Raw genomic sequence first — 13,115 nt, forward strand, 5'->3', positions numbered from 1 at the left:
GCGAATGGCGTTACATCTGTGATATTGCACCCACACATTGTTTATGCTGCTGCTTTGCGCTGAACACTTTAAGGCAACGTATGAGGTCTTCATTAGGTGTGACGGGGATCTGTTGTCGTTACTGTCCTTATGTGATGTTGTTGCTTCTCTTAATTCCTTTCTTTCCCCCTTTTCTGCTTGCACCGGTGCAATACTGCCGTGTGGATCGATACGCCATAAGAAAGCAATACAAACACAAATAAGTTATATAAAAAACTCTATTTATTACTAAAGCCAAAACCCCGAGACACATATCATTTCCAGTATAAAGGAAAAAGATATCAGCGTAAGTTTATCACCTCGATATTGGAACGTCCGAGTAATGTCTAGACGCCTAAACAATATCCTCGAACACATCTCGATCCAGGGAAATGATGGTGAGACTGTGCGTGCCGTTAAGCGTGATGTTGCAATGGCAGCGCTGACCAACCAATTCACAATGAGTGTCGAGTCTATGCGACAGATCATGACATACCTCCTGTACGAGATGGTGGAGGGTCTTGAGGGTCGTGAAAGCACCGTCCGCATGTTACCATCTTATGTATACAAGGCGGACCCTAAGCGTGCTACTGGCGTCTTCTACGCACTTGACCTCGGTGGTACCAACTTCCGTGTGCTGCGCGTTGCATGCAAGGAGGGTGCCGTGGTGGATTCCTCTACTTCTGCATTCAAGATTCCCAAATATGCCCTTGAGGGTAACGCCACCGATCTGTTTGGCTTCATTGCATCCAATGTGAAGAAAACCATGGAAACTCGTGCACCTGAGGACCTCAATCGCACAGTTCCTCTTGGGTTTACCTTCAGTTTCCCCGTGGAGCAGACGAAGGTTAACCGTGGTGTGCTTATCCGGTGGACGAAGGGCTTCAGCACGAAAGGCGTTCAAGGAAATGATGTGATTGCCCTTCTTCAGGCTGCTTTTGGGCGAGTGAGCTTGAAGGTGAATGTTGTGGCGTTGTGCAACGACACTGTTGGAACATTAATTTCGCATTACTTTAAGGACCCTGAGGTACAGGTTGGTGTGATTATCGGCACTGGTTCCAATGCGTGCTACTTTGAGACGGCGTCTGCTGTGACGAAGGACCCTGCCGTTGCTGCTCGTGGGTCAGCACTTACTCCCATCAATATGGAAAGCGGCAACTTTGACTCCAAGTACCGGTTTGTCCTCCCTACGACGAAGTTCGACTTGGATATTGACGATGCGTCGTTGAACAAAGGTCAACAGGCGCTGGAGAAGATGATATCCGGCATGTACCTCGGCGAAATCGCCCGCCGCGTTATTGTGCACCTGTCGTCTATTAACTGCCTTCCTGCGGCACTGCAGACTGCTTTGGGCAACCGGGGGTCGTTTGAGTCCCGATTTGCCGGGATGATCAGTGCTGACCGTATGCCCGGACTTCAGTTCACTCGCAGCACGATCCAGAAGGTGTGTGGTGTTGACGTGCAGTCAATTGAAGACCTTCGCATCATTCGCGATGTGTGCCGCCTTGTCCGTGGGAGGGCTGCGCAACTCTCTGCTTCCTTCTGCTGCGCTCCACTGGTTAAGACTCAAACACAGGGCCGTGCAACTATTGCAATTGACGGCTCCGTGTTTGAGAAGATTCCGTCATTCCGCCGCGTCTTGCAGGACAACATCAACCGTATCCTTGGCCCTGAGTGCGATGTCAGGGCCGTTCTCGCAAAGGATGGCAGTGGAATTGGTGCTGCATTTATTTCCGCAATGGTGGTGAACGACAAGTAAGTGAGAAAACCATGCTTTTCAAAATTACTTTCACTGTCTGTTCATATTTTGTGTTCTTTTTGTTTTTGAAATGGGCGTTTTTTGTCGCTCTCGGTGGCAGTGCTCACATGCTATTCGAGTTACCACTCCGTCTTATCCCCAAATCCTTCCGTCAACGGTACCACAACAATTGATGATCCAAAAAGATCAAAAAGAAAATATTTTCTTTATCGCAGACTAGCGAAAACATAGGCGATAAGAGAGGAAAAACGTTTTTCTCTTGTGGCCTCCCCCCTTACGAAGGTGAGAACCTCTGCACTTTGTGTGCTTAACCTCCTTTTTGTGTAATGGTCTGTTTTCTATACTAATAGGTAGTTGTAATATAAGTTACTGCAATTACTTTATCCTCATTTTCCTCTGGTTACCCTCTCTTTTTTGTTGTTGCTGTTTCTGTGATAAAGCAACTCGGACAAAGAAGGAATAAATGCAGCTAATATATTTTGAATGGGGACGAAAAGAGAAATTGTTTTACCTATCCTTTCGTGTTTTCTTTTTGTTTATGCTTCATTATTGTTGTCGTCGCTTTCGGTGATAATATTTTTACTGTAAGGTAGTAACTAAACATTTATTGTAGTATTACCTTTTTTACTGCGATGAGGCTTGCGCTGTTCTTGTTGTTGTGTTTGCTTCCATGATTTATTATGGACGGAAATGGGATCGGAAGGAGAGGGGGAGACAAAAGGTGTGGCGACTATTGCTAAAAAACAAAAGCAAAAAGAACTAAAAAAAAGTGTGAACATTAAGCAGCTGTAAAGTAAATATTTTTCTGGGTTTTTTTTTCAGTTCTTCTTTGTTTATTTTTATTTTTCGGTGCCACAGTTATGTGGGACTAGGGTTAGGGAATTAATAATAATGTAAAATGGGGGAATTTACAAATATGGGAGGAGAGGAATCATATAAAGTAAGGTTACCTCATTCATTTAAGGTCACTACTCCATATTTTCCCTTTTCACCAACTCTTGTGATATTTTTAGGGAGGACGAAAGGAAAAAAGGAAAAAAATGAAAAGCAATGTGAAATAGGAATGGAGATGAATGAAGGAAAAGTAACAACTGGAAGAATTGAGAGAGAAATAATGAAAAGGTGTGGAGGATGTGTCACCGGAGGCGGTGAAAAGAGGTATAACGAAAAAAAAACGAACAAGGGAAAGAAATAATTATGGGGAAGTGAACTGATACAAAACGTAAGGGGCAAAACGTGAAAAGGATAATACAAGGTTTGGCAGGAGACTCTAAAAGCAAACAAAGGGTATATATACACCCACACATTGTTTATGCTGCTGCTTTGCGCTGAACACTTTAAGGCAACGTATGAGGTCTTCATTAGGTGTGACGGGGATCTGTTGTCGTTACTGTCCTTGTGTGATGTTGTTGCTTCTCTTAATTCCTTTCTTTCCCCCCTTTCTGCTTGCACCGGTGCAATACTGCCGTGTGGATCGATACGCCATAAGAAAGCAATACAAACACAAATAAGTTATATAAAAAACTCTATTTATTACTAAAGCCAAAACCCCGAGACACATATCATTTCCAGTATAAAGGAAAAAGATATCAGCGTAAGTTTATCACCTCGATATTGGAACGTCCGAGTAATGTCTAGACGCCTAAACAATATCCTCGAACACATCTCGATCCAGGGAAATGATGGTGAGACTGTGCGTGCCGTTAAGCGTGATGTTGCAATGGCAGCGCTGACCAACCAATTCACAATGAGTGTGGAGTCTATGCGACAGATCATGACATACCTCCTGTACGAGATGGTGGAGGGTCTTGAGGGTCGTGAAAGCACCGTCCGCATGTTACCATCTTATGTATACAAGGCGGACCCTAAGCGTGCTACTGGCGTCTTCTACGCACTTGACCTCGGTGGTACCAACTTCCGTGTGCTGCGCGTTGCATGCAAGGAGGGTGCCGTGGTGGATTCCTCTACTTCTGCATTCAAGATTCCCAAATATGCCCTTGAGGGTAACGCCACCGATCTGTTTGACTTCATTGCATCCAATGTGAAGAAAACCATGGAAACTCGTGCACCTGAGGACCTCAATCGCACAGTTCCTCTTGGGTTTACCTTCAGTTTCCCCGTGGAGCAGACGAAGGTTAACCGTGGTGTGCTTATCCGGTGGACGAAGGGCTTCAGCACGAAAGGCGTTCAAGGAAATGATGTGATTGCCCTTCTTCAGGCTGCTTTTGGGCGAGTGAGCTTGAAGGTGAATGTTGTGGCGTTGTGCAACGACACTGTTGCCACGATGATTTCGCATTACTTTAAGGACCCTGAGGTACAGGTTGGTGTGATTATCGGCACTGGTTCCAATGCGTGCTACTTTGAGACGGCGTCTGCTGTGACGAAGGACCCTGCCGTTGCTGCTCGTGGGTCAGCACTTACTCCCATCAGTATGGAAAGCGGCAACTTTGACTCCAAGTACCGGTTTGTCCTCCCTACGACGAAGTTCGACTTGGATATTGACGATGCGTCGTTGAACAAAGGTCAACAGGCGCTGGAGAAGATGATATCCGGCATGTACCTCGGCGAAATCGCCCGCCGCGTTATTGTGCACCTGTCGTCTATTAACTGCCTTCCTGCGGCACTGCAGACTGCTTTGGGCAACCGGGGGTCGTTTGAGTCCCGATTTGCCGGGATGATCAGTGCTGACCGTATGCCCGGACTTCAGTTCACTCGCAGCACGATCCAGAAGGTGTGTGGTGTTGACGTGCAGTCAATTGAAGACCTTCGCATCATTCGCGATGTGTGCCGCCTTGTCCGTGGGAGGGCTGCGCAACTCTCTGCTTCCTTCTGCTGCGCTCCACTGGTTAAGACTCAAACACAGGGCCGTGCAACTATTGCAATTGACGGCTCCGTGTTTGAGAAGATTCCGTCATTCCGCCGCGTCTTGCAGGACAACATCAACCGTATCCTTGGCCCTGAGTGCGATGTCAGGGCCGTTCTCGCAAAGGGTGGCAGTGGTGTCGGTGCGGCACTTATCTCCGCTATCGTTGCTGACGGGAAGTGAAGGTGAGTGTCCGCGAACGTAGTGTAATTTTCTGTTATTTTTTAAAAATTTGTTAGTTAGCGTGAAATTCTTCTGAAAAGCAGCAGTTGACAAAAAACTTTCTGTCTGTCTGTATTGATTTTTTTATTTTTCGTTATTATGCGTTTTTTTGTGATGACACTGCTATGCTATTTCGGCAATATAGCGTCGGTTTTGCAACTTAAACGGACTTACCGTGGCCTCAGCGACTTTTGCATTTCGTTTTTTCTAGTATTTTTTTCTGATGTACTTTTGTTTCTTAACAATATATATATATATATATATATATATATATATATTAAATGCTTTATTGTTATAACTGAGCGGGGGAGCCGAATACACATATGTATGTATGCGTCTGTTTTCGTCGATGCAAAAAGTTTGCGGTATTCTGCTTCCCTCTGTTTTCCGTATGAGAAGGTATTTACCCCGTTTTTTGCATTTTCTTCCGGTGAACAAGGTAGCGGCTTTTCGGTGTTTCTAGGATACGTGAAAAATAGGAATCCAAGCGGTTAATGCGGAGAGCCTTGTGGCTCACTGCAGGGGCTATTAATCGGTGGACGAGAGAAGATAATATTCTCCTTTTGGGGCATCGGGGATCTCACACGGAAGCAACTGTGCAGCTGCCGACGTTGTCACCGCTTGCCCGTGTAATAGGATGCATGGAGAGGAAAGACTTCGATGGGGTAGTGCGGTTCTACGAATCAGCTTTCCGGGAGGGTAATGTTACACTGTGGGAGTTTGCAGGGGGCATTGTTCACGCGAGGGACATGGCACTCTGTCTCATGCGAACCTTTACTGAGTTGGGTCGCATGGATCGCGTTCGTGAAGTGTTCATGCTGGGACTCAGAGATCTACGGCCCGTCCATACTGTGGTGTCGTCCTCAATAACAGGGGCGAGGGAAGCATCGACAAGCCTTTCCTGTGGGAAAACTGTGCCTTTTTCACTTGTCAATGCAAATTTCTTCAATGCGTATTTGGAGGTGCTCACAAAACGCAAAAATTTCTCCAGTGATGAGGTTGCATTTGTGTTGAAGGAGATGAAAGCAGCGGATGTGTCCCCCGATGCCCTAACGTACCACTACCTCGTTGAATTGCACATTCGAATGGGTGTTGATCCCACAGGATTGTGGAATGACATGCGGCAGGACTTTACGGTTCGGCCCCTTCCTTGCACTGTTCATACACTCCTCCTGCATGTAGTTCCTTCGGTAGCAGATCCCTCCTTTGTTGTGGATGTAACTCGTGAAGCCCTTCGGCATGGGAGTAGTGTGATGGATAAGCGGCTGATTTCAGAGATGATGGAACAATGGCTGCACAACGCGCAAGATTATCCACCAGAGTATGTACTGTGGCTCATGTTTGAGCTGGAGCTTCGCTGTGTTGTTGACAAAGCGTCGTTTGTGCAGTTTGTGCAGAAGCGGCACGTAGCAGAGCTGCTTCAACGGTGTGCCAAGTGTGCGGATGCAGACACGGCCGGGAAAGTGCTTGCAATGATGGACCGCCATGTCATGACGAAGACGGCGGATATTCTCAGCCTTGTGGTGTGGTGTTGGGCTCAAGCACAGGAATTGGAGAAGGCATTCGACTTGTTGGAACTGATGGCACGTAAGGGACACCTTGAACTAACAGATCCTTTTAGGAAATACACAGTCGATTGCCTCCGACAGGCGATGGACCGCCACTTTATGATTGCACTGGCGGATGCCGTAAGCTCTGTTTCCCTTCTCGACAGAGTCATTTCACATTTGCGTTGTCGGCGGCAACGGGGGCAGACTGTTTCTGTTCATTCACTCGACCTTCTAGTACTTGCTGCGTCCAAACTGGGCGAGGAGCGGCGTGCTATGGCGCTTGTGGGAAGCTACGTGGCCGAATGGGGGGTGCAGCAGCGTACGAATACGTACAACTGTCTACTTGTTGGACTTGCCTCCCGACGCGGTGCGACGTTGCAGCGCACTATTTATGATGCAATGCAAGGGAACGGTGTTACCCCCAACGCATTTACATTCCGTATTCTTATCCGGCAGGCAGTACTTGCTGACAGCATCGATGAGGCTATTGAGTTCCTGCAAAAAGTCACTTCTCACACCGGTTTAAGGGTTGAGGTGGAAATGATACTACCGATACTAGAGCGAGCTGCCCGTGCCGGAGATGCAGAAACTGTTAACCGTATTAGTAAGTTTGCACTTGACTGCGATATTGGCATCGATAGTGTCGTGCTCAACAATGTTGTGAAGTTGCTGACAGATGCTGGTCAGGATGTGGAGGTAATAAAGGGACACCAGCCACTGCATGAGGCTCTGCGGTCTCGTTCGAAGGCTGGGAGGCAGCGAGCCCGAAATGACATCGTCATTTGATGTTGTAAGCGACAATGTCTTCAAGGTTTAGTGCATGTCCGACACTTGTGCTTCATCCACACGGGTGCTCTTTTTTTACTCCACTGACGTCGTATTCCAAGATTTCCGTTGTTCACCCAAATGATTTCACAGTCGTGTGCTCTTACGTGATACAGCTCAAACGCATATATATGTGTGTATATGTCCGCGTGAAGAGTGTTGTGCTGTATTCGCTGTGTGTTGGAAGACTTGGGGCGCAACTTCAGGGGTATCCACCCCAGTTTCCACCCCGCAGTTTTGACCTCCCACGACTTTCAGCTTCCCATAGTCACTGGCGTACGCATTTGTGCGCTCCCATGTTCTAACGTTTGCTATCATTCGGTGTTTGAGTGGAGGTCGCCGTCTTTTGATTTTGGGCACTTTTTGATGGCTGTAGCGTCAACAATCTCCCATCTGCCGACATATTTCTCACTTCCCTTCTCTTTTGTTTGCCAGCGGGTTATAAACAAGGTGTCGATAAGGAGAATTCGAGAAGGAAGGGAGTTGCAAGCACCGAATTGTATATTGGAGCTTGGTTAATCCTACTTGGCCGCCGGACCCCGCAGCACTGTAAGGCTGGCATCCACAGTATACATATAGGGGTGCTTTTCCACTCACCACCGCGATGCGGGCTAACGACATTGTGAAGGGTAGATATTCCACATATCAGTTACAGGACCTTATTGGTAAGGGTGGTAATGCTGTTGTGTACAGCGCCGTCGACCGCAACACCGGGCTCATGGTTGCTGTCAAGAAAATGGAGGTTCATGATGATGCAGCTATGGCTACGTGCCGGAATGAAGTGGCCATACTTAGCCACTTGAAGCATCCTTATGTCATCCGCTACATTGATCATGCACACTCTGGCAAGTCTTTTCTCATTGTTACCGAATTTGCGCTTGAACGTTCCCTATTGCAGAGACTGAAGCGTCACGGCCGGTGTGGTGAGCTGGAGGTGGCCCGTTTCATGTTTCAGATAACTTCTGCGTTGGCTTACTTGCACAAAGAGAAGATCGTGCACCGTGATATAAAATGCGCCAACGTACTCTTGGGTGCAGCTGAAGTTGTTAAGTTATCGGATTTTGGTTTGGCTGTGAACCTTGGTGCCGTACACGGAGACACAAATGATGAAGAGGATGGCTTGCTGTCAAGCAGCGCAGTGTGTGATGGGGATGGTAAATCTGTCGCAGAAGAAGGTATAGTGGGTTCTGTGTATTGGATGGCTCCCGAAGCTGTGCGGGGTGAGCCACCTGCAGAGAGTTGCGACATTTGGTCGCTTGGGTGCCTTTGCATTGAACTATTGACAGGTAACCCACCCTTCTTTGATCGTAAACCTGCCAACGCATTGTATTGTATAAGCGAAACGGATGAAACACCAATACCTACCATGGATGTGTCGGAGGAGTGCCGCAATTTCTTGACACAGTGTCTTGACAGGGACGCGTCTAAGCGGCCGACCGCAGCGGCGTTGTTGAAGCACGGATGGTTTGGTGGCTTCCTTGCGGAGAACATTGTAAAAACACTCGCAGACACTCAGGTTGATGGCACTACCTCTGACCAGGTGGCTAGTAATTCCGAAGCGATTAAGAGTTGGGTGGAGAATAACCTCTTTAACGAGCGTGCGGAGCAACGTGAGGAATGGCTCAGGAGTGGGTGCCTGAAGAGAGTCGTTGCAGTACTACCGAAGGTGACACCAAAGGTTTCTTTTCACATAATTCGCACCTTTGTTTTTGCCGCACAGCGTTGTCGTACGGAGTCAAGCTGTTTTCTAACCCGGCTCGGCGAAGCCGATCTGTGGGACAGTGCGCAGCTTGGAGTTCTTGGGAAGGCCGAATCACTTGGCGCGCTTTTTGTTTGTTGCTGTGAGCGACAAGACCCACGCGTGCTGCAGTATGCTCCTACTCACCCGGGGGCACTCTGGTTCCTTTTGCAGTGTGCGGAGGTTGATGTTGCGATCATGTGCATTGACGCTCTGCGCGCCCTGCTCGTAGGAACGGCCGGTGAGGAGGAAGAAAACCGAGCTTCCTTTTCGTCACGCCCCGAGGTTGCTTCCACAAACGTGGAGAATATAACGTTTCGTCGCTACGTCTCTCAGAACCGTTTCGTTTCTGACCACGCCGTTTACGCTGTTCAGCGCATTATAGAGGACATATGCTACGACGCATTCCGTGGTGACAAGGATCCCGCTGTCGGGTGGCAGAATATCGACAAACTTTTTGAAATACTTTTACAGGTGTACAGGAAGGCAGGAGACGAGAGTATTATACTAGGCCCGAGTGTGAGTGGTGCACGGCAGGACGACCCTCAAGATTCACCCAAGGGGGGCACAGGTGGTTCTGTGGCTGCCACCGCGACAGCTGCTGTTGCTGTATCGACTTCCATAGTAGGGGGAGGGGGTGGAGCAGCATCAGCTATGGGAGATCCCGCTGGAAGCGCGGCCACGGCCACAACTAGTGCGCCCTCATCAGGTGAAGCAGGCAGGAAACCCATCAATCCTCATATCCACTCCCCCTGCAGCCCCAACGCCGGTGGAGTTAACACCAGCAGCGTCGTTGTTGGCATTGCCAGTGCCTGCGGTAAAGGTGGAAAACCAGCGGAGGAGCTGTGGTTGTTAGCGTTGCAGGAGGCGAGCCGAAAACTCTGTCCGAATGCCATTGAACTTCTTATGCAGTACGTTCATCTTGCTGCTCGCAATGATCTCAAATCCCTTAACATCGGCGGTAAAGCCATTGCAGGCACGTTTCTTGTCGTTGCTTCCAACGCTTCTGTTGACACGGCCACGCGCATTACAGTGCTCAAGTGCCTCCCCGCCTTACAATGTGCATCCCCAAAGGCAGCCAACTTTATGAGAGACGTGCGATGTAGTGTTCCACTCTTAGTGCACACGGCAAAGAATATCCCGGTGCCAGCGGAGGCGCGAGACGATGAGGTGTTGAAGGTCCTTTTCGCTCTCTGCGAGGACAACAGGGTTGCTGCAGCCTTCGCCTCTTACGGTGCTTTTATTGCGATCGCAATTGACCGCGCTACGCTTGCATGTGAGCGACAGCGCTGGGCGGAAGTCACTTTAGCTGTGCGGTTTGTAGAGCTTTTGCTCGCGCACGCCACAGACACCTCGTGCATACTAGAGTCCCATGCTTTGCTGCGTTTGCTGCTGAAGCTTTCCGATGGAGACAAGTTTCCATCGATAGTAACATCTGTGGCGCAGCGATTATTAAACAGTTTGCAGGCACAGACAAATGTGGGATGAGGCGGGTCATGATCCTCATAAACTGGAGCGTTGCATCGTGGCGATGGGTAAAAACAGTACCTGTACAGCGGCACCAATTCAAAACCATCCACATCAGATGAAGCTACAGACAGGTAGTGACCAATATGAGGTCAGGTAGATGGGCTAAAAAACAATTTGAAAGGAGTGACACACGTGTCGGTGTGCGTTTGTGTGAAAGAGGACGATCGCGCCCCCTTTCGATGTCGTCTTTTTTTTTTTTTTGACTTTCTGTGCTTCGCCAGTTTTGTTGTTTTCATAATCACTCTTTTTTGATGTCTCCTCGCGTTTGCACCAGCAACTACGGCCTCTGGGAACGTGGTTTGGAGGAAAGTAGTCATGCTGGCTCCGGTTACAATAAAAATAGAAGAAAGCAGTAAGTGAACGAGGGTGAAATCCCTGGTTGCGCACACCACTGAATGTGAAGGGGAAGCTGGGTAATCCCTCAGAGGGATGTTGCTCTGTATGAGTTTGTTCACGCCTGTTCATTACTAATTATTTTTATTTATGATGTTAGACGGATCGGTTTTAATATATGACGAGCGGTTTCGGCAGCCCTGTAGGCGGCGACCGCACATGTGTAAGATTTGTGGTTTGGCCAACCCTCCAGTTACATGCATTAACGTACACGTATGCAACATTTATACAAGCTTTCATACGTCTTGACCGATTGTCCACACATCCAGGCTACACTTGCCCACTTTGTAGTTGTGAATGGCCACTGATGAGTGCAAAACTCATCGCTTGTAGGTGGTCACGTGCACTTTTTCCCCTTGTCGATATCCGTGAGGTCCCTCCACCCACCCATCCACACCTCTGCAGAGCTCCATCTAAACCCTTACTCGACTCCTATGTTTTGTACATCTTTCTATGCGTGTTTTTTTTTCTTAACCTTCCTTCTTATTGCTGCCTATCACGCTTCCCCGCATCCTCGACAAAATGAGGGGAAGGGGCAACGCGGCGATAGGCTTTCCTTAGTGCCATAGACACAAACAACCCCGCATATATACATTAGTTGGTCGGCAGGGTCCCGGTGAACCGCCAGGGGAAAGTTAAAAAGAAGTGGTCTTCGCTGCCCGTATTACCGTGCGCTCTTCATGTTCCGAGGTAGTGGGGCGCGTAAGTGTTGCTCCTCTTCCTTTCTTTATCGCACCGCCCCCACTTCGGCGGCCACTGGCACTTCCCCACCTTCGCTGGTGACGGTCCCCCTGCTACGTGCCGCTCTGCTTCTTCGGTGGCGTTTGCTTTCGCTGCAGTTCGATGGAGACTCAAATATGTGTGTTCTCGCAGAAGACGCCGCCGATGGTCTTCCACGTGGAACACGGCTTGAAATGTACGGTTCAAATGTTCAACTTGTCCGACAGCTCAGCGGTGCTGGCGAAGCATTGCTTCAACCTTCCGTCATCGGTGAAGTCACCGCAACCCTGGAGGGTGCGCTTACTGACGATACAACGGAAAGGCGAGGGAGGCAGATTGTTGCTGTGTTATCCCCACCACACCTCTCGTCATCGCTAGGGGGGCCCGAATTTAAAGGAAATGAAGATGTTGAGGTAATTGCACAGTGGACTCTATCGCGGAAGCGTGTTGAGAATGTGCAAAGAGTAACAGACACGACCAAAAGAGACGGGGTCAAAAATGAGGAGCCACCGCCGCTGATGGAGAACGGCATTGTGTTTCCCTCTCCACGTTTTGCAGGCCTTAGGGTCCTGCGTGCCGCACGGCACTCGTTCGCGCTTTTGCTTGAGAATGAACTGCGGGAGAGGACGGGGGAAAGTGAAGTAGGGAAGGTAGGACCACTCGCTGTTCTTGATGTTAGCGAGTTGGATTGCACTTTTAGTCGGGTTGCGGTGCAGATGGCTGTGGAGCGCGGCCTTGTTCTGGAGCAACACATGCATGTTAATTTTGTTCCTCTCACACCTGCTGCCACTGCTACTGCTGATGAAACTGTCCGAAGTCTTCTCCGCCTTGTGGCGCACCCCACACGCGGCGCTCATTTAGATCCACTTCGCCCGCTACAAGCGCGCTGTTTCAAACTCGGATGTTGCACTTTTTGTAGTAAAGGTCGTGGTAGTGCTGCCAACGAAGGCTCGAAGAAGGATGAAGCCTCTCTGGTTTCGCGGTTGGCGGGTGTGATTTCAAAGATTCACAGCAATGGGACCCTGCTCGTGAACCTTGTTGGCGATGGCATCAACCATGAGGAGTTGCGACAAGGTGCAGAAATGCATCTTGTGGAGGCGCTTCTGCGCGCTGACAGGTGTGGTGTGGTAATAGACGAGGTGTTACCAGCGGCCGATACACGCGGTACGGCCATATCTTTCGTTGTCTCACTTTGTTGAAGCAATTCCTCGGCAAGAGATGCGTCCTTCCTGTCTTATTTCATTTCGTGCCCGGGGGAAACCGGTGTCTCTGTCACATATTCGGTTGGTTTCAGTGTTCTCTGCAGACGCCAATCCCTCTCTCGTATTTATTGCATGATATATATATATATATATCCTATGCGTTTATACTATCGTCGACAGTTCAAGACTCATTACCCTAGCCCTTCATCTATTGTGTGCACAAGCGCGCATTTACATGTATCTAACATTTTGCCGTCGATCAACCTCGTTCCCCCTTCCCCTCGTGGATTATTTC

General features: G+C 48.9%; 5 protein-coding genes across 5 annotated transcripts, besides 1 other annotated feature; all 5 read left to right on the forward strand.

The window, feature by feature from the left end:
- Positions 1 to 361: 361 nt before the first annotated feature.
- Tb10.70.5820 (hexokinase) lies at positions 362 to 1,777 on the forward strand (the record flags this gene model as incomplete). The annotated part of the gene is made up of 1 exon (XM_817363.1): positions 362 to 1,777. The coding sequence occupies one exon, from the start codon at positions 362 to 364 to the stop codon at positions 1,775 to 1,777; it is 1,416 nt and encodes a 471-aa protein (XP_822456.1).
- A 1,630-nt stretch (positions 1,778 to 3,407) lies between these two features.
- Tb10.70.5800 (hexokinase) lies at positions 3,408 to 4,823 on the forward strand (the record flags this gene model as incomplete). The annotated part of the gene is made up of 1 exon (XM_817364.1): positions 3,408 to 4,823. One exon carries the CDS (start codon positions 3,408 to 3,410, stop codon positions 4,821 to 4,823), a length of 1,416 nt encoding a protein of 471 aa, XP_822457.1.
- Positions 4,824 to 5,106: 283 nt separating this feature from the next.
- Positions 5,107 to 5,140: a microsatellite.
- Positions 5,141 to 5,356: 216 nt separating this feature from the next.
- Positions 5,357 to 7,198, forward strand: Tb10.70.5780 (hypothetical protein, conserved; the record flags this gene model as incomplete). Its single annotated transcript, XM_817365.1, has 1 exon — positions 5,357 to 7,198. One exon carries the CDS (start codon positions 5,357 to 5,359, stop codon positions 7,196 to 7,198), a length of 1,842 nt encoding a protein of 613 aa, XP_822458.1.
- Positions 7,199 to 7,841: 643 nt separating this feature from the next.
- Tb10.70.5760 (protein kinase, putative) lies at positions 7,842 to 10,463 on the forward strand (the record flags this gene model as incomplete). The annotated part of the gene is made up of 1 exon (XM_817366.1): positions 7,842 to 10,463. The coding sequence occupies one exon, from the start codon at positions 7,842 to 7,844 to the stop codon at positions 10,461 to 10,463; it is 2,622 nt and encodes an 873-aa protein (XP_822459.1).
- Positions 10,464 to 11,578: 1,115 nt separating this feature from the next.
- On the forward strand, positions 11,579 to 12,817 carry Tb10.70.5720 (hypothetical protein, conserved; the record flags this gene model as incomplete). Its single annotated transcript, XM_817367.1, has 1 exon — positions 11,579 to 12,817. The coding sequence occupies one exon, from the start codon at positions 11,579 to 11,581 to the stop codon at positions 12,815 to 12,817; it is 1,239 nt and encodes a 412-aa protein (XP_822460.1).
- Positions 12,818 to 13,115: the final 298 nt, after the last annotated feature.

The sequence above is a fragment of the Trypanosoma brucei genome, chromosome 10 (assembly GCF_000002445.2).
Source record: "Trypanosoma brucei brucei TREU927 chromosome 10, whole genome shotgun sequence".
NCBI classification, from domain to species: Eukaryota; Euglenozoa; class Kinetoplastea; order Trypanosomatida; family Trypanosomatidae; genus Trypanosoma; species Trypanosoma brucei.